Source organism: Cygnus olor, chromosome 24, assembly GCF_009769625.2.
Source record: "Cygnus olor isolate bCygOlo1 chromosome 24, bCygOlo1.pri.v2, whole genome shotgun sequence".
Lineage (NCBI taxonomy): Eukaryota > Metazoa > Chordata > Aves > Anseriformes > Anatidae > Cygnus > Cygnus olor.
In genome coordinates, this window is record NC_049192.1 from 2,853,832 (window position 1) to 2,881,193 (window position 27,362).

Here is a 27,362-nt window from a genome sequence, read left to right on the forward strand (position 1 = left end):
TAATTCATTAGAAATGGCTGTGATTGGGATTGGTGTGGAACATGCTGAAATCCTGAAATTCACTTTGAAATCCTCAGTCCCCGTCCTCCCCTTCCCCTCCCACAAATACACTGTACGTATTAAAAAAAAAAAAGTCAAGTTTAGCAGTCTGACTATTTTAGTACATGGCTTCATAAGGCAGAAAACCTACTCGATACAGTGTATGGGGCAGTTGGCTGTCAGAATTCATGTAGAATTCCTTGTGTTACTCAGTTCTTTAAAAAAACTTTGCTTGGTTAAAGACCCATGTCTTGTATGAAATCTTGTGTTCTTCCAAAGAAAAAAAAAGCCGTTTCTTTTCTTCCTCCCTTAAAACATCGTTGTCAAATCCTTTCTCTGTGAAGCTGCTGTGACACAGACGAAGTTGCAGCAGCCAAATATTGAGCAGTTCCCCGCTGCCTCGGGAGGAAGCGTGTCCGGGAGTCCTCGGCTGCGCTGGCCACCATCAGAGCTCCAGGTAGCCGATCAGGGCCAGCATTACGAGCGAGTTGGTGACGATGACAGCGTGCGGCACCGGCCTCGTCACAGAGTCCTCCACCATCATACTCGTCCCTGAAAGGAAGGGAGCAGGGAAGGAGCAACCGTGTGGTTGCACTGCCACAAAGCTGGGGCTGGGGCTGGGCTGAGACTGGGGCCCAGAAGCGGAGTGAGGAGTTCACTCTTAGGCAGTGTGATTTGGGTGGGAGTGGGGGACCTGAGGGCTTTAGCTGCAAATAATGAACGTGGGGTCAGACCAGACTAAAAGGTTGCTCGGAGTCTGGAGGGAGGTTACTTGATGCAGTGCTGGAGAGGGGTACTTCAGAAGTTCCTTTAATCAAACAAAAGGGAACCGCAGACCAGTTCCAGAGATTTGACATAAAACACCAGGGCAAGGTGTTCCCTGGGCTCCTGGAAGGGAAAGGGGGATTTAAAAATATTATTGTGCTACTGCGCTGCGTCGGCCATGGAGGGGAGGAGCGGTGACAAAGTCATCGCTTGTCAAAGAGCCGTGGCAGGAGATCATCATCTACAGGCAGGTAGTCCTGCAGATGAACTGGGCTTGTTTTTTGGTGGTCTGTGACGCGCCCTGTAAGCAGCATTTGTGCGCGGGGTACGTGTGGTCAGAGAAGCGTACGTACCACTGTTCCGGAGGATGTGAACTTCGGCGGGGACCCCATCTCCCCCTGGCCCCGTCACCCGGATCTGCACAAAGGCGTGAGTGAAGTCTTCAGGGACCGGGATGTCGATCCGGCTCTTGCTGGCCAGGTACAGCGTGGGAGCGGAGTGGGAATCCTGCCGGTAGAGCATCTGTTGGGAGAAGCGAATCTGAGTTTATGTTCACCGCGATTCCCTCGGGGCCACGTGTAAGAGGCCAGCTGCATGCTGCAGTACCTTGTACCCCGTAACTGCAGACTCGTCTGCGTGTGCCACCACGGGGTCCCACTTGATGCTGACCGTAGACCCCGAAAAAGTCCAGGAGATGTTGCCAGGTGGCCTCCTTGGTGCTAAGAGACACAAAACGGGACAGATTTAGCAAGGCAGGGGGTGAGGAGGAGCTTGTGCTGCCCGTGTGAATCTCCTGGGACTCTAATTGATAAGGCTGGTGGCACCACCCTGGTTGGTGTTATGGGAAGTGTCCTAGCAAACAGCACAACGTTCTTTCAGAAGAGAAGGAAAAACACGGTATATATATTTTTTTCCAGGTGCTATTGGTAACAAATGATGTTTTCTCCCTGTAGGGCTCAAGGTATTTCTTTATGACTGTGACTGTGAGCACGGGTCTTTTCAAATAAGCGGTGCGCAGACCACAAGGCAGATCTGGGGACATTCAGGGAACTGTTTTATTGACTAGCTGAAATGGCTTTAGGGCACCAAGAGGTAAAAGCTAATTGATTTGTTGATCACTGGGGGTCCACTGGAGGAAACGGCTGCCCAGGGGAGTAGGATGCTCGGGCCGGAGGTGGTCAGGGCACACTCACGTGGCTTCGTGGTCGTGACGTTGGTAGAGGGGCTGGGGGGCCCGGTCCCAGCACGGTTGTAAGCTCTGACCGAGACGTGGTATTTCGTGTTGGGGTTTAGGCCAGTTACGTGAGCTGTTGTGACCAGCCCGGCTGTTCGCACTCTGTCAGCTGCCTCCTCCTTGTCTCCATCCTTCCAGTACCGGATCTAAATAGAAAAGCGTTCAGGAAGGGAAGAGGCATCTGCAAATCTCCATCCAAGACCAGCGCTGGACACCTTTGGTATTTGTTTCTGAGCGTTTCACCTAGCGTGTGCCCAGCAATAAGGTTACAGCCTGTGAGCAAAGACAGGTACTCTTAGGAGTACTAGCAGTGGCCCCATAAGAGCCTCATGCTGTCGTTATCCCCCTTCTTTGGAAACAAAACGCTGTTTCCTTTCATCTTGCTTAGGGAATTTCCCTTGCTGGGCTCTCCCTGTGCATTTCAGCATCCCTCGTTCCCGCGGCAGTCTCGCACCTCGTAGCCCAAAAGCACGCCGGTCATGTCTCCCTGCTCCACGGGCTCCCAGGACACGTCCATTTCTGAGGACAGAACAGCCTTGGCCGTAACTCTGAACGGAGCCACTTTCGGTTCTGGAAAAGACACGAAAAGGGAATAAAATCCTCCTTCCACCTCAGGGCAGCGTATTCGTTGTACTGAAAGGAGGGATTCGCCTGCAGCACCGATAACTCGCAGCCTGACAGCTGGCATTATGTGTGCGGAGCAAAGAACAGGGAAGGGATTTAGGGACTTAGTAGGTCAAGGAGACCCACAGCTGCAGGCTGTGAAGATCTCTGTCTGCTCTCGGTGTACAGTCAGGGGTGTGCTGAGGGAAACATCTATCTGGGTACTTCAAGTACAAGATAAAGTCTACGCTTTGCTACCAGCTGCTCTTTGAGCAAAAGAAGCCTCTCCCACCGGTGAGCTCCGACACCGTGGCTGATCGGGCGAAGCACCGTGAGTTCAGAGCCACCGCAGCCCTCCTTACCTTCTTCTGCAGAGTACACGATGGCAGTGAGGCTCTCTGGGCCCTCTCCTTTCCTGTTGTATGCTTTGATCTTCACTTCGAAGGGGGTGTAGGGCCCGATGCTCTCGTTGCGGTACACGTAGTGCAGAGACTCTGCGTGAGGCACCCGTGCGGTGAGCCACCCCTGGGTGCCCTTCTTGCGAAATGACAAGATGTAGCCGAAGCCGTCCCCGTTCTGGTAGTCCCGTAGCGTGGGCTGCGAGGGGTCGGAAAGAGAAAGGAGCATGGAAAGGGGCTGGGCACTCGCTTACACCCACTGTGAGCAAAGCTGTTCCGGTGGCTGTGCACATCCCATTCAAACAGGCAAGACTTTGGGACTGCCACTACACACAGTGTTTGGCACGACCGCACGTGGCAGTTGTGTTGCAGCACTGATTTCCCCAGAGAAATGGCTCGTGCTCCTCCCCCTGGCCCTGTCCCAGCCTCCGAGGCTGGAGCGGTGCTGACTTACCGTCCAGTTGATGATAAGCTCGTTGGGAGCCCCTCCGCCGCCGCCGAGCCCAGATGGTGCCACAGTGGGTGCTGTCACGGCCCCAAACAAAAGCAGACAGCGCAGGTTGGGTAAAGAAAGGATAGTGGGGAAGAGGAGCACAAAGACAGGGAGCAGCCAGGCTTTGACAGCTCATTAGAAAAGTGCTGGTCTCCGTTTTTAGCTGTAAGGATTTCAGATGTCTGTGGCAACGAGGTCTCGAACACTGGCTAGTCCCTGGCGTGCTTATTTGTAGGCAGCATTTCTAAGAGGGGATGAGAATCAAGCTCAAAGCAGGAATATGTGGGAGAGCTTAAATTAGAATGGAGCTAATATGCATTCATTATGTTGAGAGCATTTCTCCTGCTGGTCTTACATCCCTTCTGCTTATGTGTTCGAGCTACAGAAGATAGAATCAACGTGCACAGCTGGGAAATTTATCTCGTGTTTGCACAGTTGTGCTCTGTGATATATATAGTAGGGCTCTTTTCCTCTTCTAAGCTTTACTGCCCAGACTGTACAGTATTTGAAGCTACAATTTATAACGGTTTAATATATTGTAACTATCGCTGGTGCGGCTGGCTGCCAGTTCTGGCACTGCTTTGTCTTTGATGTGTAAACGGGCAGAAAGGCAGAAAATTTCATGGTGGGTTCACCTCTAGGAGCACTCAAGGAGAAGACTAATTGCCGGGGCCCGAGGCTTGTTGCAAGCCAGCCTTCCCCTTCTGGCGTGTAGGGTAGGTGCCTCTGATTCCCCTTTCCTCCTCTGAGCATATCTGCACGTACCTGCTTCTTTGGTACGGATTTTACTGGAGGGTAAGCTTGGCTCCCCGACTCCAAGAATGTTGCTTGCTAGGACCCGAAACTCGTAATCCATCCAAGGGATGAGGTTCACCACCTGGGCTGTCTCGGCGTTGCCTTCAATATTTACAGGATCTATATAATCCAATAACACGAGAGGAGAGCGAATAGAGCGAGTAGGCAGCGTGCGAGCACAGAGCAAGGACTCGGCATGGAGCTGGTGTCCCTGAGCCGGGCCAGCAGGGCCACGCTGCAGCCGCTGCCCCAGGACACTTACTGGTGCGCATCTGCTTCCACTTGTTGGAGAGCAGGGTCCGGGCCTCAACCAGGTACCTGGCGATGGGGCTGTGGTTGTCAAAACCGCGGCTCCAGCTCAGCTGGACGCTGGTGTCACCGATGTCTCTCACCACCACGCCCCCGGGGGGGCCTGGAGGTCCTGGGATGGTGGAGACAGATGTACGTGTTACTAAGATGTCAGAGATTTGGAGGCTTACTGCTCTTTGTATTCTGCACATCATGAATTAAAATCAAGCCCTTCATTCCTTTTATTTTCTTTAGCCTAGGAATCGTCACCTCAAATTCTGGTTCTTTTAAAGTTGCCAAGACTCTCCCATCTAATTCAAAAGTGAGATCATGACGTGACTGCAAGGGAGGAGCAAGCCGATCCCTGCAAGCACCGTGCTGGTACTTCAGGCTTGCAAGGAGCGGGGAAATTACCTCTGACAGTCAGCGTGGCTGACTCCGAAGCGCTGTCCACGACTGTCTGGGCTGTACACGTGTACCGCCCCGAGTGCTTCAGCTGGGTGTTGAGGATGGTGAGGTCCCCGACGGCTTCCTTCTGCGGGGGGAAGAGGAGACACGGTGGGGAAAGCGTTTGAACGTGCCTCATCTCAACCCAGCATCTGGCACGCAAACGAAGATGCTGGTGTTATTTTTATGACCTTGTTGGTGGCACACAATTCCCCTTTCTACTCACCACACTGGCACGCCGGTAGTGCCCCTCCGACTTGTCAAAGTCAATGGGAAAATCATCCAGTGACCAGGTGAACGTTAGGTCCATGGTTGGATCGTGGGACGCGTGACATTGCAGGGTAAGGTTCTCACCGACGTTGATGTCGGCACTAGATGGTGCCAACGTGATTTTGGTGGCGTCTGCAGGGAAAGAGGAGGGAGGGCTGTTAGCTGCAAATGGCCTCCGTGTGCCAGAGTTACGTTACTGGGGTGGAGCATCCAAATGACCTAACACTTCCTAAATTGTTGTCATCCCTCTCTAACGGGAGCTAGCTGTAGTTTTGTAAGAGGAAGATAAGGGATTAGAGCGGATAGAGAATAGAAATGCTTTTCCCAAGGGCCAGTTGTTGGTAGGTGTGATATGGTGGGTCGGGCAGAAGGTTTGCTGCTGTACAGGCTGAAGTGTCTCTGATTCCCTGAGTGCTGTACTGCTTTTGGGGGTGTAAAGAGAGGAGAATTAAGTTTCAATTCACACTGTGACATTCTTAGACGTTTCCTGCTTGATTGACCCCAAGTCAAGCCAAACATCTCTACCTCGAACGGAGAGGATTCCTGTGCTGTTGGCTTTGCCCATGAAATTCTCAGCAAAGCAGGTATATTTCCCCTCATCAGATTTGCTTATGTTCTGGAGGATCAAGGTGCCATCTGTGGTAATAGTCACCCTGGAAATGAAGAAGAACCATAACAGGAAAGAAGGTTAAAATGTCTGTTCACTGTGCACCCCTGCCAAACACTTTCCAGCTCTTGTTGGTTTTAGACAAAATGATGATAGAGACAGGACCACAAATACTATGTAAGAGGTATTTTAAAGAAGGAACTAGAGGAATAACAAAGTGTGTGTGGTTAGGGATGTAGCAGCGTGCTTGGATCATCGAGTCCAGTCTTCTGGCAAGAAAAAAAAAGTGATTTTAGCTATGGTTTCTGGGTACTCTGTGCTGCTACCTGCTACTGTTGATCAGAAGTTCAGTCCCTTTAGTCCAGAGCACAGTGGCTTTTGGTGCTGCTCTTGGCTGGCATGGGATGATGACCTTCCCGCTTCGGGCTGCAGGTATCAGTCGTTTCACTGGGTTTAGTCTAAAATCTGGTGCTAAGGCTATGGGGGGAAAAAAGAGGATTAAGGAACGATTAGAAAAACCCTGCTATGTAAGCATTTTAACTGCCGTGTAGCTAGGTATTGATTTGTTGTTAGATGGCCTGGTAACAAAGCATGGCAGTATCTGGAGAGCAGGATGAAGGCGCGATTCCTCTGCTGCCGGCTGCTGTCAAACACCTGCCAAGGCAGGTGTTAGGTGGCACGCGTCGTACTGAGCGATGGCAGTATGACCCTAACAAGTGCAAGGTCTTTGAGAGGCACAAGAACAGCTGCTTTTGAAAATGTAGAGGATATTCCCTTCAGTATCCCGACCAAAATCACCTGGTGTAAGTGCAGACACCCAGTTTGCCTGAAACTCCTCCTGGAATTGGCCTTAATTTGGTGCATTGCCATGCATTAACATTAAATAATTGCAGCTTAGGGCCTTTAGTTTGTCTCTGGCGTTACTGCCCATAAGGAATTAAGCTGTTAGACTCATGTGGAGCAAGTTTGGCCTCAGCCCGGTTCCAGTCACCACCCATCTAAGCAGGCTGGGTGGATACCGAGCTCTTTTCTTTGACATCTTTCCTCCCCAAAAGAGGAAGGTTGTGTAATGGAAGGGAGCTGGTCGTGCTGCTGTCTGTCCTGTACACTTTCTGTAGCTAAACAGATGTCCTTGTGCTCTTTCAGCATTACTGAGCTTACACGAGATTCAAATTTTAAAGGGTCGTAGAGCCTCTTGCTGAGCCAGCAGCTATATTTCAATGGTGAGTGAAGCAGTATTTGTCTGCTCTCATCTTAATCTGAGATTGCCAGCAGAGTATATCAGGAAGAGATCTAAAATGCTTCAGTGTCCCATTGAAAGCCAGAGCACTGGGGAATGAGAAATTACCTTGCACTGTTAATTCAGCACTTGCATATACTGTGCCATGCTTGTTCTCAGCCACACACTGATACATGCCAGAGTCCTCCAGGACTAGCTTGGAAAATCTCAGCTCTCCACCGCTCACTTCGATGCGGTTCTGTGCAAACAAGAGGACGAACCCATTAGATGAGAAAAACAGAAATGGAACTCAAGCCTCGTGTGTTCAGGGTTGAGTTTCATTACAGACTCGTGTGGCAGTTTGGAGCCAGCCTGGTTTTCCGTGGGAGAAAACGTGGGCCGTGTTTTGTGTCCAGCCAGCACCACGCATCACTGTGCTGTCTGCTGAGACTTCTGAGTGCCTGAGCAGCAACTTGCGGGTCATACAACGGCAAGTCCAAGGTGATACTTATCCGCCCTGAGAACCGGCCACGAGCTCCTGCAGCTGCATGAAACAATGGCTGGGATGGCAGTGACGGGAGGAGGAACTTGCTGTGGGTAAGGACCATGCCACCGCTTTGCAGCCTCATGGGGGCACATGGAAGAGGGGTGATAAACCGGGGTCGAGATGGATTTGCAGCGAGGCAGAAGGGGCTCTAAGTGTGGAGCAGCAGGTTCAGTACTGCGAGGCGTGGGGCGCACAGAGCCGCTGCTGCCCGTGGTGGTACCTGGGAGGTGAGCGGCTGCCCGTCCCGCAGCCAGCGCACCGCCGGCCGGGGTTTGCCGGCTGCCGCGCAGCTCCAGCGCAGGTCGGACCCGATGTCGGCTTCTGTGTCCGTGATCACCTTCAGCCACTCCGGCTGAGCTGCAAAGGAGCAAGAGAGGGTGGCAGAGCCAAGAGGATCAGATGAGAGGCGCGCCGTGCCAGGCAGGCAGAAGGATGCTCATTGTGTCATCTCTGCTGGCAGATTTATTTATCGCGGCGCATTTCACCGTAGGAACAGCCTTTGCCTTTTGTGCAGCGATGCAAGGCTCAGTCCTCCGTGGGTCTGGCTGCGGCTGTGCATGTGGGCTGCACAAAATTATGGCAGAATCCAGATCTGAGGAAGAATAGTGTGATTCCTCTTCCTAAGAGTAAACGCAGCCATTCCTGACCTTCAGGAAAGACTGGATTCGGACTGGGAAGAACCACGTTAAGTTTGCAGCTTGTCTAGGTCTGATGAATAGCTCCAAGCACTAACCCTTGTGAAAAGAGCCCAGGCGTGGAGAAGACTTTGGGTGAGAGCCAAGCCTGCTTTTTCTAACTCTGCGCTCCCATCCCTGGTTACCTCATTTTTGCTACAATTATTTTAGGCCAAGTTATGAGGTCTCCCTATGCTTGCAGTAGCCTTTGTCAGGGCTTTGTGATGGGTTTAGTTGGGGCTGATACGAGGCAGGGTCAAGGGTGGGTGTTTCTCTGCCAGAAGTTCACTCTGCTGCCTGGGCCATCTCGCCGTGCCCTGGAAAGGCGTGGGGTTTGACTGCGTTACCTTGAATGATGATGCGGCCCTGGTAGGTGTCCCTCCCTTTGATGTTTTCAGCCTCACACTCGTAAGTGCCTTCATCCTCAAAGCCAACGTCCTGGATCTGCAGGAGGGGCTCGCTGGAGATCCACTTGGAGGCCTGCGAACCGTCCAGCTTCCTCCACTTTATCCGAGGAACGGGGCTACGGGAAAGCAAACCCGGTGAAGCCCAGCCCTGGGGTCTGGTGCAGCAGGCTGCCCGTGCTGTGCAGCGTGGTGTGACTCCATCCCCGTTCAGCCAGCTCCCAGCCCCGCTGGGCCTCAGCCAGCAGGACAGCTTGGTTTCACCCCTCCATCCCTCCTGCTATTCCCCCTCCTGGTCTACATCCCTCAGAGAGGGGCTGCGACAGTTGCGGGGTCTGTGACGCCCTCCCCTCCCCGAGCCTGAGCGACGCGGACGCTGCACTCACTTTCCAAAGGCAAAGCACTCCAAAGTCACCATCTGCCCGGCCAGAGCGTAGGTGTCTGCAGGAAACCTGGCTTTTATGCTGGGTGCATACTGCCTGGCGTCTGTTAAAAGGAAGGCACTGTTGAGGGGTTCTGGATGACTTCAAAATCACATGCGTGAGGTCTTAGAGGGCAACGATACCTGCAAGGTTTCACTGCTTTGAAAAGCCTTCATGGGTACGGATAATTCATGGGTGGGCAGAGGCTAAGTTTCGTTTTCCTTTTAAAACAGCTTCTACTAAGGTCTCTAAAAACCTCCATTTACAGCACCTCAAGACTATTTCTCCTTGATTTCCTACCTACTTAACTCCCTTCGCTCTGACTGAGAGGTCTCTTTAGCTGCACCTCTGCAAGGTCACCGAAGGCAGAAAGTCACCTGCGGTTTCAGGGGTACACGAGCCTGCCCAGGCTGTTCCCGATGCCATTTCTACTTTACAGACAAACAGAGCAACCCCCCTGATGGCAGCACTAGCAGCAAAGCCGTAAGAGAGGGCTGCTTCCCCCAGGCTCCAGCCAATTAATGTTTTTGTAAGCTCTTAAGCTCCCCTGAAAGCCTGGTGGGTGAGTGCTTAGGGCCCCGTGGAGCCCGTGTGCTTTGAGGCGGTTTGTTAATTTTGCATTTCACCCAGCCCTCTTAGGATAATCCAGGAGCACTGACCCTCTGCAGCCAGGCTGAGCCGGGAGAACTTGCTGAAAACGCTCTTGGTGATGAAGTCGATGTGGCTGGTGGCAAAGCACGAGTAGTTCCCCAGGTCGGAAGCCTCCGTCTTGGCGATGTAAAGGTTTCCTGTGGTCTGAGAGACGAAACGCCTTCCGTCGGCTGGGATGAAGTTGGGAAACTCGTTCAGAAGCCATCGGTAGGACAAGCCTGTGGGGAGCAGAGAAAGGAACAAACTGCACGCGTTGCCAGCGTCCTCTTGGATGGGATTAAGCCAAGCAGGCTGTTTTCTAGCCCAGAAATCGCTCCTTGGATGGTACTTATTTTCTCCCCATGCTTAGTCCTCTCTCTGCTTTGTTGCTTTACGGAGTCTGAATTGAAAAAAGATTGCTTCCCTAAAATTCCCACGGAAACCAAGGAGCGATTCCCATGTCTGGGAACTGCTCGCTCTGTCCCGTCTCTTCCCCTGGCCCCGGACCCGCAGCCCTTACCTGGGTAATGGGGAGGGGGGCTGCAGGCAAACATCACTCCCCAGCCTTCCGTAATCTTCACGGGGTCTCGCTCTTCGGCAGAGAATTCCTGCAAAACTAAACATGCAAAGTGAAACCGGGCCTTTATTTTATCTCCCCCTCCGCAGGCCGATCTTTTCAGTGGCCTTGCAGAGGGAGATCTGAAAATATTCCTGACTCTAGCCCATCGATTTCCTGCGGCACCTCCTCAGCAATGGGAAGCGCCTGGGGACCTCTCCAAGTGCCGATGCTGGTGCCACGTACAGGAGAGCTCCTCTCCAGCCTTTATTAACGGGGTACGTACGGGGGGCTCAGTTCACCCCCAGCGTCACCGTGGCTGCATTTGATTTACCTCGTGGGGACAAACACGGGACTTACAGCCAAAGCGGAGGGAGGCTTCCCTGCTCACCACCGTGCCCCTGGAGTTCGACGCCACGCACTGGTAGGAGCCAGCGTCCTTGGCTTTTACTGGGTTGCTTATCACCAGGTCGCCTGCAACCAGCCGGTAACGGGAATCTGGCTCCATCTTCAGCTCCGTGCCGTTCATCTTCCACCTGCCAAGAGCATGCATAGAGAGGGGAAAATAAGTATAGCAACTGCGTGCTCACGTGTGCCTCGTTAGGAGCTGTGCTCGTTTGTTCTTCCAGCTGTGGTGTTGGGATTTGAGTTAGATTTATGTCTGGGACCCGGGGGCATGGCACACCGTGTGTAGATAAGGAGATTGGTTCCTGCGTAGTGATCTTCTTTATATGAAAGTGGAGAATAGAAAGCAGAGCTCTTGATGGTTGTGTCCTCGTCCTGGTACAGAGAGGGGAGAGGCTTTGGCCTTGGCTTGGTCATTCCTCAGCAGGGAGGAGCCCCATCTCTGCTGGGACCACTGGGCTGGAGCCCTCTGATGGGCAAAACTCTCCCAGTGTCAGTGCCTCATGTCTCAGCATTATCCGAGGAGCTCTGCTGGGATGTTGCCACCCAGGGCTGGATTCAGATGTGAGTGTTTCCAAGCTCTGCACTGTGAACCAAACCTCCAGGACTCCTCATGGGACAGTTTTTGGTTTCGACATGCCCTGCTCCCTTTCTGTTTTAGTGCCAACCTGCCAGAGCCATGGTCATTTCTCAAGTACGTCTCCTCAGGAGCTTATAAACATCCATTCTCGCAGTGTTTAATCGCAGAGAGGTTCAGACTTGGTGTCTGAGAGCAGTTGAGCTCACCTGTAGGTTGCAGGAGGACTGGCTCTTGCTCGACAAGCCATCGTCACTTTCTCTTCCGCTGAGCCTTCAGGAAAGAGGGTGTGGGCAGGCTGCTCCTCAAACACGGGCCCGTAGGTCCTGGTGCTACTCTGGGCTCGGCACCAAACTGCAAGGGAGAGGAAACCAGCTGAGCAAAACTGAGCTTTCTCTAAAAATTCTCATGTTTGGTTCTGTAGGGTGTCCCCGGCAGCATCAGAACTAAATGTAGAATAAAAGAGGGAGCAACGTGCAAGTCGCAGCCCATCTGTCGCTGCGGCCCAGCCCCAAGCAGGGCTCGGGCAGACCGTGTGCGCTTCCCACCGAGCATCTCACACCGTCTCTGCTGTGCCACAGGGAGCAGACGTGCTGGAAGCCGAGCACACGGAGGGGCGCTGGCACACGCCTCTCGTACAGCCCTGCACAGACGGGGCTGGAGCTGGGGATGCCTGGGTGCCCTCGTTGGTCCTGGCAGCGAGGACGTGCTGCTAGCTGCTCGGCACAGACCTTGGCTGCCTGGTTCCTCCTTTGTCCTCCAGGACAAGGGAGGAGAGAGGGAAGTCCGGATCTTCGCAGTAAGCTCTCGGCTCTGCCGCTGACTCCCTGCACAGGAGTCCGACCCCCTCCATCCCTGCCTCTGCAGCATCAGCAGCTCTCGATTCAACTCCAACCTGCCGCGTTCATGTTCAGACATGGGGTTGGTTCTGAGCTTGAGCCTGGCTCAGGCAGAGGCACGAGAGGAACCCAAGCACCTGCCTGCTTTCTGGGGTGCTGTGCCCAGGCCACCCTTTGGCACGATGTTTCCCTGGGAGGTGCCGGCTGTCCGCAGCGACTGCTTCTGCGTCTCAGATAAAAGGCAAACCCTAGCAGGCTCCCTTCCACGCAGGCTTCGTGGAAGTGACAATGCAGAGAGGCGAGAACAAAGCAGAAGCTGCCTGGAAATCTTTGACTGCAAAAACAGCCGGCGAGATAATCGCTGCCAGGATGTTCTGTTCCCGGCACCTGGAGAAACGCCTGTCCCCTCGCAGGGATGGAGCCACCTGAAGGCTCTGTGCTTCCCAGCACAGTCCCCTCGGTCTGCAGCGATAAGCTAGGAGATGCTCAGCTGCCCCCAGGATCCTTCCGTGCTCTGTAATTGAATTAATAACTGCCTTCAAACCGCCATGCCAACCAGCAAGCTGTTTCCTTCCCTACCGTACGCAGCATGCTCAGCGGTTAAATTAAGCGACTCCACTAAGTGTGATGTTTTATGCAAGAGGAACTTCCAGCAGGGAGCGGCCAGCTCAGCTCTCCCGGGCTCGGGGGAAGCAGCCCCGTACCTGTAGCTCCCGGGGTTCGCCTCGTGTTCCGGCTGCTCCTGCGTGCGGAGACGAGGGCGAGACGGGAGAGGGGCCCGGCTAATTGGCTCGGTGGGTTCAGAGCAGCTGTTTTCTGCCCGCGTCTGCTCCTCGTGTCCGAGCATCGCCCAATTACCGGGGCCCTCTGCTCCTGCCAGCGTGGATGAGCCGCTGCAAGGGAGCCCCACGCAGGCAGCAGCCTGCTGGTCCCTGCTGTCACCCAGGGAGGGGGGCTGCAGCCTGCGTCTCATTCTTTGGTTTAAGAGAAGCGGTTCTGTGAGGGTCGTATTCCCTCCAGATCCGTGCAGGTGCCATTTTCCTTCTCAAATAGCTATATTCACAAAGGAGAAGCTTGTCTAAGCTGGAAATGGTCTCTCAGTTGGTTCGGCAGAGGCTGTGCTGAGCAGGTCTCAGCTGGAAATAGCTCTCTGCTGACCGGCACTTAAAATAATCATGAGTTAATGGAGAATTAATAAGAACGTGGTGTGTTCGTTGTGTCCTGTTGGGTGGTGGAGAACGGATTAAGGATTAACAGCTTTGCATTCTGAGATTAATTGGTAGCATATAATAAATAATTTCTACTTGTTCAACAAACACTCTGTACATTACTGACACTCCCATGCATGCCTCGTCTCGGGGGATGCTCTTTCCCAATCAGGCCACCTTAGCTAACCGTCCCTTCTGATTCCACCCAGAGCCTGCACCCCGCTGCTGTCCTCTGCTGTCCCTCTCTGCCTGCCAAGGCTGTGGACTCCAGCAGCCGGGCACTGATTTTCTCACATGTAATCAATGCCACAGGGCCGGACGATTTTGTGTGTACGGCTCCAAGGTGCCCGGCTGGCGCTGGAGGTGAAATGCCTGGATGTCCCTCATTAAGCAGAACAACCGGCAGGCTAAAGTAGTAACTGAGCAGTTACAGGTTCAGGGTATAGTTAAGAGTTGAGAACTGATATCATCGCGGAGATCTGAGCGCCTCCGAGGCTGATCAGCTGCGGGTTTCTGGCCGTGTGGCTCTGCGTTTTTATTGTTAGCGTCTGGGATATGCTGATAGCCAGAGCTGGAAAGCCCGGGTGTCCAGGAGGCTGAACACCGTGTGCTGAGCCCCACGCTGGCTTTGGAGCCCAGGAAACGAGAAATGTCTCAGCTGAACGTTTTCCAAGATGTATTCCAGTTTATGAGCGCAGCAGCAGCAATCCTTTTAGCGAGCCCAGGCAGCACATTCTTAGCTCCGGCGCGCTGACCACAGCCTGAAGCCTGGCACGCGAGGGAGCCGGGCAATTAACTGGTTTTATAGCAAGTCTGAACACACACACACACACACACACGTGCACAAAATCAAAGTGGTTATTTTTAAAGAAGCCTTCTGAGGAACAAAGGGACAGCGCTTTGGGTAGCCTTAGGCTTCAAGGTTTTTTTTTTGTGGCCTTTAATGAATGAAGAAAGGCCAGAGAGATATTTAGACTTTCCTAACAGCCTCATTCATTAGAGACACCTTTCTATTCACTATAAGCTTTAAACCTCTTCCTATCCTCGGGAAGTCATTGTTTTGGTGATAAGCAGAGGCACGGGTGGTGTTACCGACCCAGCCTGGAGCTTTTGGGTCCCATCTCCACCCACTCCAGAGTGTTTCCTTGAGCCTTATCTAGAGCTGCCATTATTCGGTCCCTGGTCCCTCACTCATGTTTCCAGTGGGGGTTTCTCTGTCCCAGCTGGTTCCCGAGATCCATGGCATCATCAGCCAAAGGTCAAGAGGAAACAACCCTCGCAGGGTTTTGCAGCGAGTCATTTTTTATGGGCTCAGCTTGGACGGGGAGCAAGTTGTACGAACTCAGCTGGTTAATGGGAGAGCCCAACTCCGTCTTGCGGCCTCTACCAGATTTGGGTCAGACTGATTTCCAAACAGGCTAATTGCCTCCCAATCTAGGGCAGCCACCCCTCCCTTTTCCTCCTCTGGGACCCACAGAACATTAAAAGGTAATTAGATATTTATAAGGAGAGCCAAGCAGTCTCTTCCTGGGATGATGAATTAGCTTGAAGACATTATCTAATTCTCAGCTGTCTAAACTGAAACATCTCCCTGCTGAAAAGGGACCTTCAAAATGTAGCCTGAGACTCCCTAAGATCCAGGAACGATCCCCAGCAGATGCCAAATGGGAGAATCTTTGCAGCCGGGGCACGGCAGAAGAGGCATCCCTAGAAGAACCAGGAGGGGAAGCAGCTTCACCGCGAGCGAGCCCTGCTGGCAGAAAGAATTCCTCCCGGTGCAGAGGCCAGAGCGAAGCCAAGGCAACAAAGCTGGGCGAACACGGGAACATTCCCTGGCTACAAAAACCACCTGGGAGAAGCAGACAATGCCACAGCCACGAAAGCTGAGCATGGAGAGGTTCGTGCCCCGTGAACAAAGCACCACTGCATCGTGTGCACCGGGTTGTGCCCTGCTTGGCACCTCCGACAGGGACCAAGCACCCCGCCGAGTCCCTCTCGGCCACCCCACGACAGCTCCAGCCCAGAGGGACCAGGGGGCTGCTCTTACCCACGCAGGTGACGACAGCCAGGGACGTGCAGACAAATCCCGCGGCGCCTCCCATCCTGCGCCTCTGGCCGGGTTATGGCCCCTGTGGCCTCGTCTCTACGGGCAAGCGGGGACAGCGGCCCTGCAAGAGAAACACAGCGATTGTCTGCGGGCTTCTGTGGCTCTCTGAGGACCCCGTGCCCAGCTGCACGTCCCCACGGGCCCAGCACGAGGGTGTCTTTTCCTGGTGAGGAATGCAGAGGTCTGAAGGAGCTCTTTTCCTTGGGAAATTATTCCTCCTCCTCCCCTTACCATCCGCTCTTCTTCCTCCCTCCTCCAAAAATAATGCTTTCGTAGCATATTTTTCAATTAAAAAAAGCCAGAATCATACAGGATACTGGGGGGAGAAGGGAGGAAGTTTCTTCTTGTTATTTTGTCAAAAAGTCATCTCGAATTGACTCTCTCCAGGCAGGCTGCGGGTGTCCTGCCTGCCCCGATCCGCTCCCCTGCTCTGGAGAGCTCGGGGGGACCCGGCTCACCGCAGGCTGCACCCGCTGCAGCGCTGCTGCTTCTCCTGGGGGTGCTGGGGGAGCAGGGGGGTGCACAGCGAGGTCCCCGCCTGCTGGGGCATTTCCTGCCTTTCTTCAAAGTAAAAAGCATTTGAATAGCTAAGATGAGATAAAAGAGCACCGAGGCATCTCTGGTGCCGCAGGGCACATCAGTAGGTGGAGGGGCGTTTTCCGGCCCCCTCCGCGGCCTCCTGATTTCCAGGATCTCTCAAAAGCAAACAAAACCAAACCAGAGCTGTTTGTGCAGCCCCTGCTCCCTGCAGCCAGCCTGGGCAGACCCAGCTGGGCTGCGTGCGCCCTCCTGGATAAAATCACCGCGGGAGCAGCTTCAGCACGCGCACCCCTTTCCTTGTAAATCTGGCAAAGATGCAGCGGTGGTTTTGCATCTTATTTCCGCCCCCCCCCTTTGTTAACAATGACATCTGAAGTAAGGCATCAAGGAGCCCCGCGGTCCCTGGTGCTCTCCCAGCGCAGCCCCGTGAGCCGGCGGCGCTGCCAGGAGCCGGGCTGCGAGCGCGCCTTCCCCCCGCTCCAGCTGGTGCCGCTTCCCCTCGCTCCCTGCCCATCTGCCTGCCCGAAGCAGGCAGGGCCGCTCCTCGCCCCCCGCGGCAAGGGCTGCCTTTCTGTCCCGTGGGACGCGGCGAGCATCGCTGCTTGCGAAAATCCAGCGCCCCGCTCGCTACTGGCGGCCCTTGAAGTGCACCTGAGCAAACACGGGGACGGTTCTGTGTTTGCTTCGTGGCTCTGGGGGCTGGGGCTGGGGAAGCCACCTGGCCTCTGAATCCTCGCCTGAATAAGATTTTGCTGCCCACACTTTAAAGGGAAGAGACAGCATCCCAGATCCTCCTCGATTTTCTCTTGCTTGGGCTGGACCTGGCCGGCACTGAGAGCAGAGCCCAGCCTGCCCCCGCCGGCTCACGCTCCGGTCAAACACCTCCTACAGCACAGACCCCTGAATAGGGCCGGTGGTTGGCACACGCCGCAGCTGGGGAAGGAAAACCCTGCCCCGAAGCAGGGGCAGTCGCAGGGTGGCAGAGGGGACGGTTTGGGGACGGAGCGTGGTCTGTGCCAGCTGCCCCGGAGTGAGTCAGCCCTATGAAATCACTCGATGTCACCGAGAATCATGCCCCAAACGGTGTCCTGAACCCGCGGCCTTTCAGCTAACACTGCCTCATTGTTTCCTTGCGTCCACCCCCCGGCTGCTTCCCTCTCGTGTGTTTGTGCGTCCATCGTAAGCGCCCTGGGACAAGGAGCAGCCTCCTGCTCGGTCTGGTTTGCAGCGCTGTAGAGCTGCGACGGGGGCTCGCAGGCAACGCCAGCGCTGTGCTCTTTGACAAGTTAACTTCCCCAGGTCTCCTCGCTTCGGTTCCTTCACCAGCACGTTGCAAAGCTTCCTGGAAGGCAGCAAGCTCCCGAGCTGCCCCCACACCCTGCAGCAGGGAATTAAAGTCAAACACCCGCGGCGTCGCTGCCGGCCCCTCTTTGGGGCCAGGCTCTGCACCGAGGCACTGCCTGGTGCCGCTCCTCCGTTCTTTTTTCCTCTCTCTTGTAAAACAAATCCGAAAGGAAGAGGGGAAGGGTGCTGTATGAATACGGGGGCTGCGTTTGAGTGGGAGCAAGTTGCACCCCAGGTGTCAGCTCCTTGAGGAGCCCCGTCCCAGGACAGGGAGAGGAGGGCGAGCTGTGATAGCCTCCCCCTGCGGCTTCCTTCCCTGCGGCTGAGCAAAGCTGTTATTTGTAAGAATTAAGCTGATTTGAATTATTTAATTAGTTCTAGATTAATTATTTATTGGGTAAATTACAGCTTTGTTCCCCACTTCTGCAGCTGGCTTTGCAGCTCGCCTCTTTCAGCCCAGACCTCCCCATCTACTCCAATTCCTGATTTGCACGTCGTTTTCTTCCCTCGCTTCCTCGTGTCCACTGCCTCTGCCTCTCCAGACTCCTGCACACACACACGTGGTTGCTGTGAGGACCTGACACAAGTGGGGACCTTTCAGAAGGGGCCGGTCTGGGCAGATGTGCCGTGCTGCTGCTCTGCAGACCGGTGGGACACTGGGCAGGGCTCTGTAAGAGGTGACAAGGAGAGTTGTGGCTTTTGGGCTCTTTGAACCCGGCCACAGCATGGCTGGGGCTTTAACTCCTTTGTAAAAATGAGAAAAGTGATACCCAGGGAGAGCTCCGGGCATGGTCCACATCAAAGGAGAGTAAGAGAGAACAGAGTAACTTCCACGAGTGCTGAGGTTGTATCTGTTCGCAGTTCAGCTGGATCAAACAATCCTCCCAGGCACTGCTTTGCATGCTCCTGGTTGTCGTATCGCCTGCGTGCCGCGATCGAACGCTGCCGGGGGGCCTGGCGCTGCAGGAGCACATGTGGGGCTGCGGTGCTGAGTCGTGCCGCACGCCCTGGGGCATCCTCAGGCACTGACCCCCAGCCTTGTTTTCTGCACCTGACTCCGAACTTCTCCCGAGCGCGGCCGTGCACTTTGCATCTGACCTTAATTAGGAGAGGGCCCAGGGGGACCTGTTCTTTCCCCTCTTCGCAGGGTATTTTGACAGTCACTTGAGAGCCTGCTGTTGTACTGAAAGGGGATCTGTCAGCCCCGCTAATGGATGCTGTCATTAATACCTCCAGCAGCAAGGGAGGCATGGGCGCACTCGGAAACATGTGCACGGGCTGCATTAGCACTCTCCGCTCGAGCCCCTGGGAGCCGCGTGCGATCCATTATCACGGAGGCAGAGCTATCGGTAAAGGGCTACAGGGAGAGTTCGAATCCCCCTGAGCCTCTGGGAGAGGAGGTGCTGCCTCATCCTGGGCACACTCAGCACCACTTCTGGCTTTGGAGCGGCATCGATGGGGGGAGGTGACCCTGGGAGGCCTCAGAGGACCAGAAGGGGATGGTGAGCTCCGAGCCCTGGCGTGGGGCAGCCCTGCACAGCGCTGGCACCGCCACCTCCCCGCTCTCACTGGGAGCTGGCCTTCAGCAAGAGCTGGCGTGGCCAGCACAGCCTCAGTGCAACGTGTTACCGGGAGAAACGAGTGCAATTTAATCCCCCACGGGTATGAGATGAGCAGTCGGGTGTAAGCGGGGCTGCTCCTTCTGCCGCAACGTTTCCCGGTGAAGGAGAGCTCCGGAGGGTCAGCGATGCAGTTTGGCCTGGGCTGTGAACATCCCTTTCACTGAGGAGCATCACTGAGGCTAGAAAAGGCACACTTCTCGTCCTGGCTGCAGTTTCAGCTGCAAAACCTGCTCAGTGTTAGGTACATTTTGTCCACCTCCAGAACAGCGTGTTTCAGCAAGCTGGAAGTGGGTTTATCGGAATGTATCTGTCCTCCTGTACAACTGTCTGTGCTCAGGAGAGGCAGATTTCGATGCCAGCTCCGGATTCAGCCTTTCCTGAGCTTCTCGGGGTGGACAATCTGCTGGCGGCCCCAGGACATGCGGCAGCAGAAATCCAGACGCCATCCCACAACAATCCTAAGCAGTGAAGTCCCCAACACCCAGCGGCCAAAGCATCCCCGGAGGGGTTTGCAGCCCCGTGGGGGATTTCAGGGGCTGTGCTGCTGGATGCGTTTGTTCTTGCCCCGTGGGCTGTGGTGTTAGCACAAAGGGTGAAGGTTTGGGGTCAGCGTGTGCTCTGCAGTGCCCAGCCTGGTCCCTTCTGCCTGGGGGCAGTGCAGGTGGCACCTGCAGACGGGGAACTCGCACGCAGGTGGGGTGAATTGTGCTTTCAGTCGAGCCTCAGCCAAGCTTCGTGCCTGTGCTGCGGGCAGGGGAAGCGAGGTGCACGGCTGAGAAGTTCAACAGCCCGGCCTGGGGACGAGGGAAACGGCTGGTGGCAGAGGGAGAGGGGTCCCGAGCTCAGCCCCTCTCCCTCTGGAGCTCCCCATGGAGCCGAGAGCTGCCGTGCGGGGAGCAGGGGGGTCTTGGAGGCTGATCCTGAGCCCCCAGAGCTCAGGGGGGCCTGGCCGGCCCCGTGCCCCAAGGTGTGAGCGATTGCCATCAGCCCTCGTTAGTATAATTGCACCGAGGGCTGAGCTTTGCCTTCCTGGCTCAGCACAGAGGCTGGAGAGCATGCTGGAAGGAGGTAGGGGAGAAAAGCAGATAAAAGAAAGTCATTTTGGGGTGTTTGAGGTTCTGGAGGAGGGGAGTGGGTGCTGTAGGGTGGCAGCTCCCTGGTGGGGGGGGCCATGTTATGCTTTTAGAAATGAAGGTGAGCAGCAAAAACCTAATCCAGGGTAATGCAGCCTGCAAACAGCTTGGCTTGGGGCTGGAGGAGAAGTTAGTTGTGTTTGCTGGGCCCCAAAATTGGGCATCTCTGAGACTTGGGGATGGGGTTTGGGTTTGTTGGGGCCTTGGTTCCTGTTGCTTTTTGCTCAGTGGGCCGGGAGCTGTGGTTCCCCCCTCGTGCGGCAGTGCCGCGGGGCTCGGAGCGGCGCCCTGCGAGCCGATTTACATCTGGAGCGCTTCTGAATCACCATATCCATGGAAACTACCGCGCGTCTCCCCCGACACCCGCATCCGGATAGGTGCTGCTCCTGCTCCCCTCGCAGGGCTGGGGCTCCGAGGCGTGGGGGAAAGCCCGAAGGCAATTTTTGGGGTGCTGTAGGATCTGGTCTGAGAAATGGGTGGAGGAAAGAGTCTCACGTGTGCATGGGGGTACCTAAAATAGCCCATAGCTGTGCAACCTACGCGGCTAATCAGATGGCTGCTGTAGGTGTGTGCGCCTGTGGGGGTACCTGGGTTTGTACGGATGTGTGCAGGGGGTAACGTGCCACGGGGAAGGATCAGTAACAGCACCAGTGCTCTGGTTTCATCTAATAACCTCGGTGCCTTGGCTCACAAGAGGCTGCGTGCCCTCTGCTCAGGGAGGAAAGGCTTTGGGCATCTGCTCCGCGGGGCTGTGAGATGAGCTGGGGGGGACACAGGATGGGTGCTCTCACCCTGTGCCTGCCCGCGGGCTACACTGCTCTGCTGTATTATGATTGATTAATTTAATTATAATGAATCGATCGGGATCAATGTTTGATCAGCACCTCCTGCTCCTGAGGAGCTCGGAGCAGAAGCTCAGCGAGGTGTCGAACACCCCAAAAAAGTCGGGAGAAAAGCCTGAGAAGGGAAGGTGCCGCTGTGGGATGCGGGAGCTGCTCCGGCACGGGGCTGCCCGGTGTGCAGCAGGCACAGCCCTGAGCTGCGGGCAGGTCTGCGCACCTCCTGCCTTCGGCGTCTTTTTTTTTTTGTGAGATGGCCCCGTGCTGAGCAGCCCAGGGGGCTGGGAGCCCCGTGCTGGGGCCACTGCAGGCGAATGCATGCAGGTGAGTGGATTATACAGCGGGATGTGAAAGCAAGGCCCGGCGTGCAGCAGGCTGGGCTCTCTCGATGGCTTTGCGAAGCTCCTGCGAACGTCGGGGGAAGGTTGCTTTTCACCTGGGGATGGGATAGACTCATCTAGTTCCCTGGTGCAGGGAACAGGCAGGGCTTTCTGATGGGATCCCAGCCGGACAGCCGCATTAAGGCGCGGCGTTCGAGCACCGTTTTCTCTGTGTTTAAGTACTTTATTCCTGAATAATTGGACAGTGCGTTTGTGTGTACCACGGGTCACGGCACCCCAGTGTAAGAGGGTCTCAGTGGGAGTTTTCTTTAGTTCAGCCCCCGTCCAGCAGGCAAAGCCTGGTGCTCGTGCACAGCTCAACGTCTCTGTGCGCAGAGGACAAAGCAGGGATCTGCTTTTGGTCAGGAGGCGTTGATTGAGAGCATGTGGAGACACGGCTGCGTGCAGGCACACGGCTGAAGGGTAATGGCTTTGGGACCGGAGTCGCTGGCACGGTAAAATCTAATTGCCATAAAACAGCCAGTGCTATGAGTGGGGCCAAACAAATGCTTTTTACTGCTCTTCTGGTGTGTCGGGCAGCTGGAATTCAAAACCTGAGCTTCACAGTGAGTTGTTTGTTTTTGTTTTTTTTTTTTAATTGGACCAGATCACATCTCTGGCCATAATCACCTGAGAGCCTTGGGGTGCTGGAAGTCCAGCCCAAACTCAGCCTCTGGGTTTTGCAATCAGCCCTGGATAAATCCTGGGGGCTGAAGCTGCAGCAGCTCAGCCCTGAGCTGCCACAGGGGCAAGCTCAGTGCGTGGGGAAGCGAAGCAGCCCCGTGCAAGCAGCCGGCAGAGCTCCCTGCACCGGCTCCAGACACCAGCCGAGGGCAGGGAGGAGGAAATCTTGCTGGATTTCCCCTCGAGCTGGACGTGAGCGTGGTGTTCGACCGAGGCCGCCAGCATGCGGCTCCTAAGCTCTCCCCGAAGACTTGTATTTCAATCGATAGCCTGAGTCGATAGCAGCTGGAAGGATGCTCAAAGTCTTTGAAAACAAGGCCACAAGTGACTCCAGTTTAGCACGTGGGTGTTGGAGAGATGATGTCTGCCTGAAATCCTTGTTAGTATGCTGATTGTGGTCACTCAAGTTCAATGTATTTGGTGCTCCTTATAGAGGACCCCCTGCAAATTCGTGGTGTGGCAAACCACGGCGTAAGCACAGCGGGGTGCAACCCCGCAGCCTCTTTGTGTAGGAAATGCAGATATTGGGCTGGGGTTACGGCGGAGGAGAAGCTGAGAGGCCTGATTGTCCTGGCAGAGGGGGTGGGAGCGGAGTCAGGATGCGGCTGTGCCCTGCACCTGCTGCCACCATCTCCCCAAACTAAAACTTCTCCAAAATAAAGCTTCAGATCTCAGGTTTTCCTTTCCTATATCAGAGCACGGCATCACCCACAGAGCACGCGCAGCCCCAGCCCCAGGACATCCTCAGCCCCGTCAGTCTCACAAACTCACCCACTTCGTGCTGTCGGTGCTGCTGTGGCATCACCAGCAGCAGCTCTTTGATGTGGCACCGATATAAATAGCTCCCTACCTGCGCCCGAGCCTATCCCCTCGCTGTCTGGTAAATCATTTGGTGAGAGCTGGCCCCCAGGAGAGGCTGGAGCAAGGGAAAACAAGGTCCCTGCAAGGCACCGTGCACCCATCCCAGCCCCGTGGAGCTCCTTGGCCCCGCTGCACTGCTGAGTGTTTGTGCCGGGGTGATGGGGATGCTGGGGGACGTGGTGAAATGGTGCCAGGATCCTCTCTCTCTGAGCTCCTGGGAAATGCTTGGGATCCCCCCTGCAATGATGGCGCATCCATCCTGCTCCTCCAAAAGCATCATCCTTATGTTCAACCTTCTCATCTGTCTCTGTTAAAGTGTTTCTTAACATTCAGCGTCTCCAGCTAGTGCCAAGCTGCTCTCCGCCTTATAAAAACAAGCAAGAACCTGCACGGAACACATGTCCCACTTCCCGAGCAGGGGCTCCCTGCTTTACGGCTCTGCTGCAGGACTGACAGCTCTGCTGGGTGTGCAATAAATGACACGGGGTAATTTAGGATGTAGGCTGCTGAGTAGGAATAACTCCCGTGTTCATTGAGCTCTTGGGGCATCTACACCGGGGTCGTGTTGAAGGTCCCTCTGGTAAGTTCCTGGACCCTACAGCTGTGTTGTGGCAATGGGACTAAGGATGTGTGTCAAAGGGGAAGGAGGGGGGGAAGGATGACACGTTTTGGGTTCAAGGAAACAGCTTTTTATAGCTTGAGGTTTGACCTTGTTTCCTTGCCTGCCAAGACACCTGGTCTTTGTCTACAGCTCACCAGGTACCCAAAGCCATGTAGTGTCTGGAAACCCAAAAATGAGTTAGATTTGGTTCACTGATCTAGAAAGAGCCTGAGAGAGCTCGTTAGGGCAGGTTTTTGTAACGTTTCTTCCCTTCCACCTGCACTGTTTTCCTCGTAGAGGACTCAAAGGAAGCCTGTTACCTCCTCCTGTGCATCTGCGCTTTAGTGCCATCTCTGGGTGCCCCCGATCAACACGGGGTTCATCTTTGGTTCCTCATCCCTGGAAAGCCCGACACGGTCAGGAAGGAGAGAAGTGCCCGCAGCTGAGCGGGAGATGACAGGCAGCGTCATCTAAGCCACTTCTACACTTGGCGGGTGGCTGCGGGGGCTCGCTTTGTGCCTGGCACCTTCAAGGGAAACTCTCAGAGCACTTTTCACAAAGCTTGGGATGCCCCCTTACTGACATGGCTGGGTTCTGCTTTCCACGATTTGCCTGTGATAAGTCTGCAGAGGCAATAATAGCACAGGCTGTTAAGTTCTCTGCAGAATGATTTTCAGTGACTGAAGTCGTGGTTGCTCTGTTGGGCAGTAATGGATCAGGCGAGGGAGAGGAGCCCTACGGTTCCTTTGTCTCAGTCCGTTGGAGTCGTGCTCCGGGGAGGGTGCGCGGCTGGGCTGAGCGCAACCTTGGCGTCTTCCCTCGGGCATGGACCCTCCTCACCTCTCCCTGGAAAGTGTGGTTATTTCTAGAAAGTTTGGGAGCTGTGCTAGCAAAGCAGGCAGCTTTTGGGGTTGTGGTTGTCCAGGTGCTGCTGTCAGGCGCACTCAGACCTCAAGGGCAGAGCCAGCCTCTGCCTTCCCTCGCTGCCCCAAACAGGGCACTTGGCATGGTCTGCCCCAGCTCTGGGCTGCGTGCGGTGCCCTGCTCTGATTTCCCCCTGACCCCGGGATCCTGAGCTGCCCTAGGGGGTGGCAGGCACACTTCTGCCTCTGCCACGGTGCCGAGAGGTCAGGGACCTTGCATGAGAAGATGGCTTTCCACGGTTTGCTGCTGGATTCATGGCCTCGGGAGGTTCCCCTGGGGATGCAAACCTGCTCCTGAATCTTGTGCTTCAGCTTTGTGCCCTGGGAGCTCCTTGTGGACATGCCTGGAGGTGGCCTGGGAGGAGCAGGAGCCGTGGGTCTGGCCAAAGCCTGCTGCCGGGGAGGGCTCGTGTCGTTGCCAGCCCTCGGACAGAAGCTGCTGCCTCCCCCCTCACAGCAACCAGTGTTTCTTTAGGGAGATTACAGGCTCAGGAATGCTCCCCAGCCCAGCCAGAACAACAACGCCGAGGCTGGTGGGAGTGGTGGGAGTGGTGCAAGCCTTGGGGGAACGGGGGATCGGCGTGGATGGGGTGCAGAGGGAGGGGGAGCTCGGGAAGTTTAAGACAGGGACCGGGAGCCCCCCCAGCACACCGCTGCTGCCCCAGCCGTGCATCCGGCCAGCCCCGAGTGGGGAAGAGCCACGCCAAACCCTGCCGGGTGCTCCCAGCCGTGGGCGAGCTTCTGTCTGTGACTTTGCACCGAGCCCCCCCCCCCCCCGGCTCCCAGCTGCAAATCCCCAGCCAGCCTCGGTCACAGCAACATCCCCCGTGCCCAGAGCAGAGCTCCCACCCCACCCGAGATCTGCAGCCCTCGTGGGAGGCGGTAAGGGGGGGGGGGGGCTTGGGACACCACGCTCATCCTCATCCTCCCTGCCTGAAGAGGAAGCTCGGCTCCTCGGGCTGCGCCGCTCTCGGCTCCGCCAGCCCGTGCTGGAGGTGCTGAAGGAGTTTTGTGCAGCCGGAGCTTTGCAGCCCCCCTCGGACCCCGCCAGACGCAGCAGCCGAGCAGCCTGAGTGCGCGAGCCGGGCTCTCCAAAGTGCCACCGGCCAGAGCGCATCAGGGAAGGCGTACCTGCAATAATTAATAACTAACAGTCCCCGGCTTGCTCCAGAACAGCTATTTCTGTGCCAATCTCGCTCGGCTCAGCCCTTGCCACAAGTGACACCGCCGTAGCCCCCCCTTCCTCCCAACTCCACCCCCGGCTCCTCTCCAGCTCAAGCAGAGCCTGCGTCGCGCCTGCAGAACCGTCGCATGTCGAGAAACGCCCGAGCCCACCCCGTGTTCTCGCCTCCCCAGCCCCGCGTGGGACCCAGCAGGATGCGGCCGCTTCTCCCGACCACACACGCCGGAGGCGAGCTGGCCGTGCTGGAGATGGTGCCCAGAAATCCGCAGCCTCCTTCCTCCCGGGGCGGCTGGAGGAAAGGATGGAGACGCGCTTACCTCGTGCGGGTCCTCCGGTTGTGCATGAGCCAGGGGAGCGCGGGGCCCCGCTGCCACCGGAGCCTGTGCTGCGAGGCAGAGCTTGGTGCTGCCTGCCCGAGCGTGGCTGTGTGCGCCCAAAGCCACTGCAGCATCTCTGCATTAGGATGTGCTCCTCCCTCTCCTCCCTCCTTGCGTGCGCGCTCCCTCGCTCGCTGCCAACCACCACGCCGGTCCCTGGAGAGGGTATTTTTTTTTTTTTTCTCCTCTGCCTTTACCTCACTTGCCACAGTCCAAGGACCAGTCAGAGAGGCAGAGCGACTGGCAGCATCATGCATAATTCATGCCCAGCCTCAGCAGCCGTGGCTGCTGCTGCTCCCGGCTCCGGCAGAAACCCCTCGCCTGCGCCCATCGCCTCTGGCTCGCCCCGTCCCTGGGGCCGGAGCAGGTGTGGGGCCTCGGGGCTGAGCAGCCCCGTGTCTGGGGGGCGGGAGCAGAAAAAAGGGACCTTTCTCAGCTGGGGGAGTCTCAACGGGGACCCCCAGCCCTGTGCAGCGTGAGCATGTTCCTATAGATATGCGCGCCCCCGGGGCTAAATGGATGTGTGTAATTATGTATGTACACAGCCGGGCTTGTGCGTGCACACCCCCTGCTTAAATAGATGTGTGTAGCTATATGTGAATGGTACCAGGCTTATATGTGCACACCCCCATGCTGAAATAGATGTGTGTAGCTATAGATGAACGTAGCCAGGTTTATGTGCGTGTTGTGGAAGTTGCTTTCGAGCAAAATTTGGGGCAGCTCTGCTGAGCCAAGCGCCGCTGTCAGAGGTGGGACCCGATCTGTGGGCTGGGGGCTCTGCGGAGCTCGGCTGCAAGGGGGGGGGGGGGTCTGTCCGGGGGGGTGATGCTATGAGATGTGACAGGGACACTCCAGGACCTCCTCTGTGACACCCTGTGGACACTGAGGTCTGGCAGAAGGAGCCGGTTCCGATCGCATCGGGGCGAAGCGGGAGCAGAGCGGTGGGGAGGTGGCACGGCTGCCCCGAGCCTTCCCTCCCGCTCAGCTCCGGCACACGCCTGCTAATGACGGAAGGAGATCAATGGGCACCGGGCTGTCCACAGGTTAATGGCCTGCAATTACGGAGGAGTAATTAAGGCATTAGTATCCCTATTGATTGGCAAAGCTCCAGCGGTCCAGACTCCTCCAGCCAGACGGGCACAGGCGGGAGCGCGCCGGGGCGCACGGCGGGGAGGATGCCGCCCGGTCCTCCCTGTCCTTCCCTTGCCCTGCCCTCCCTCCTCTGCTCTCAGCTGCTGTTTTGGGGTGAGTCCAGCAGAAACGGGACACGGCCCCTCCTGCAGCCCTTGCTGGGGCGGCCGGTGCTCCGTGATGGGCACCACCGCCTCGCGGAGGTGTGCGCGTGAAC

At 55.9% G+C, this 27,362-nt stretch overlaps 2 protein-coding genes across 4 annotated transcripts in view; one reads left to right on the forward strand and one right to left on the reverse strand.

The window, feature by feature from the left end:
• The window catches only part of RBBP5 (RB binding protein 5, histone lysine methyltransferase complex subunit), a 92,146-nt gene that overhangs the window by 25,412 nt on the left and 39,372 nt on the right, over window positions 1-27,362 (forward strand). The window lies entirely within an intron of this gene.
• Window positions 140-26,102, reverse strand: CNTN2 (contactin 2). Of its 3 annotated transcripts, none has more exons than XM_040536151.1 (23): window positions 25,955-26,102; window positions 15,468-15,588; window positions 11,583-11,727; window positions 10,752-10,927; window positions 10,356-10,451; window positions 9,865-10,074; window positions 9,170-9,269; window positions 8,727-8,902; window positions 7,926-8,062; window positions 7,288-7,417; window positions 6,266-6,416; window positions 5,858-5,985; window positions 5,289-5,464; window positions 5,030-5,150; window positions 4,590-4,748; window positions 4,298-4,447; window positions 3,494-3,564; window positions 3,004-3,238; window positions 2,493-2,608; window positions 1,998-2,184; window positions 1,411-1,523; window positions 1,158-1,326; window positions 140-591 (listed from the first exon to the last, which is right to left on the reverse strand). In XM_040536151.1, exons 2-23 carry the CDS (start codon window positions 15,520-15,522, stop codon window positions 485-487), a joined length of 3,108 nt encoding a protein of 1,035 aa, XP_040392085.1. In that variant the 5' UTR covers window positions 15,523-15,588; window positions 25,955-26,102; the 3' UTR covers window positions 140-484. The 3 variants fall into 3 exon arrangements, with proteins under 3 accessions (XP_040392085.1, XP_040392087.1, XP_040392086.1); XM_040536153.1 differs by lacking the exon at window positions 25,955-26,102 and adding an exon at window positions 16,828-17,429; XM_040536152.1 differs by lacking the exon at window positions 25,955-26,102 and adding an exon at window positions 16,719-17,429.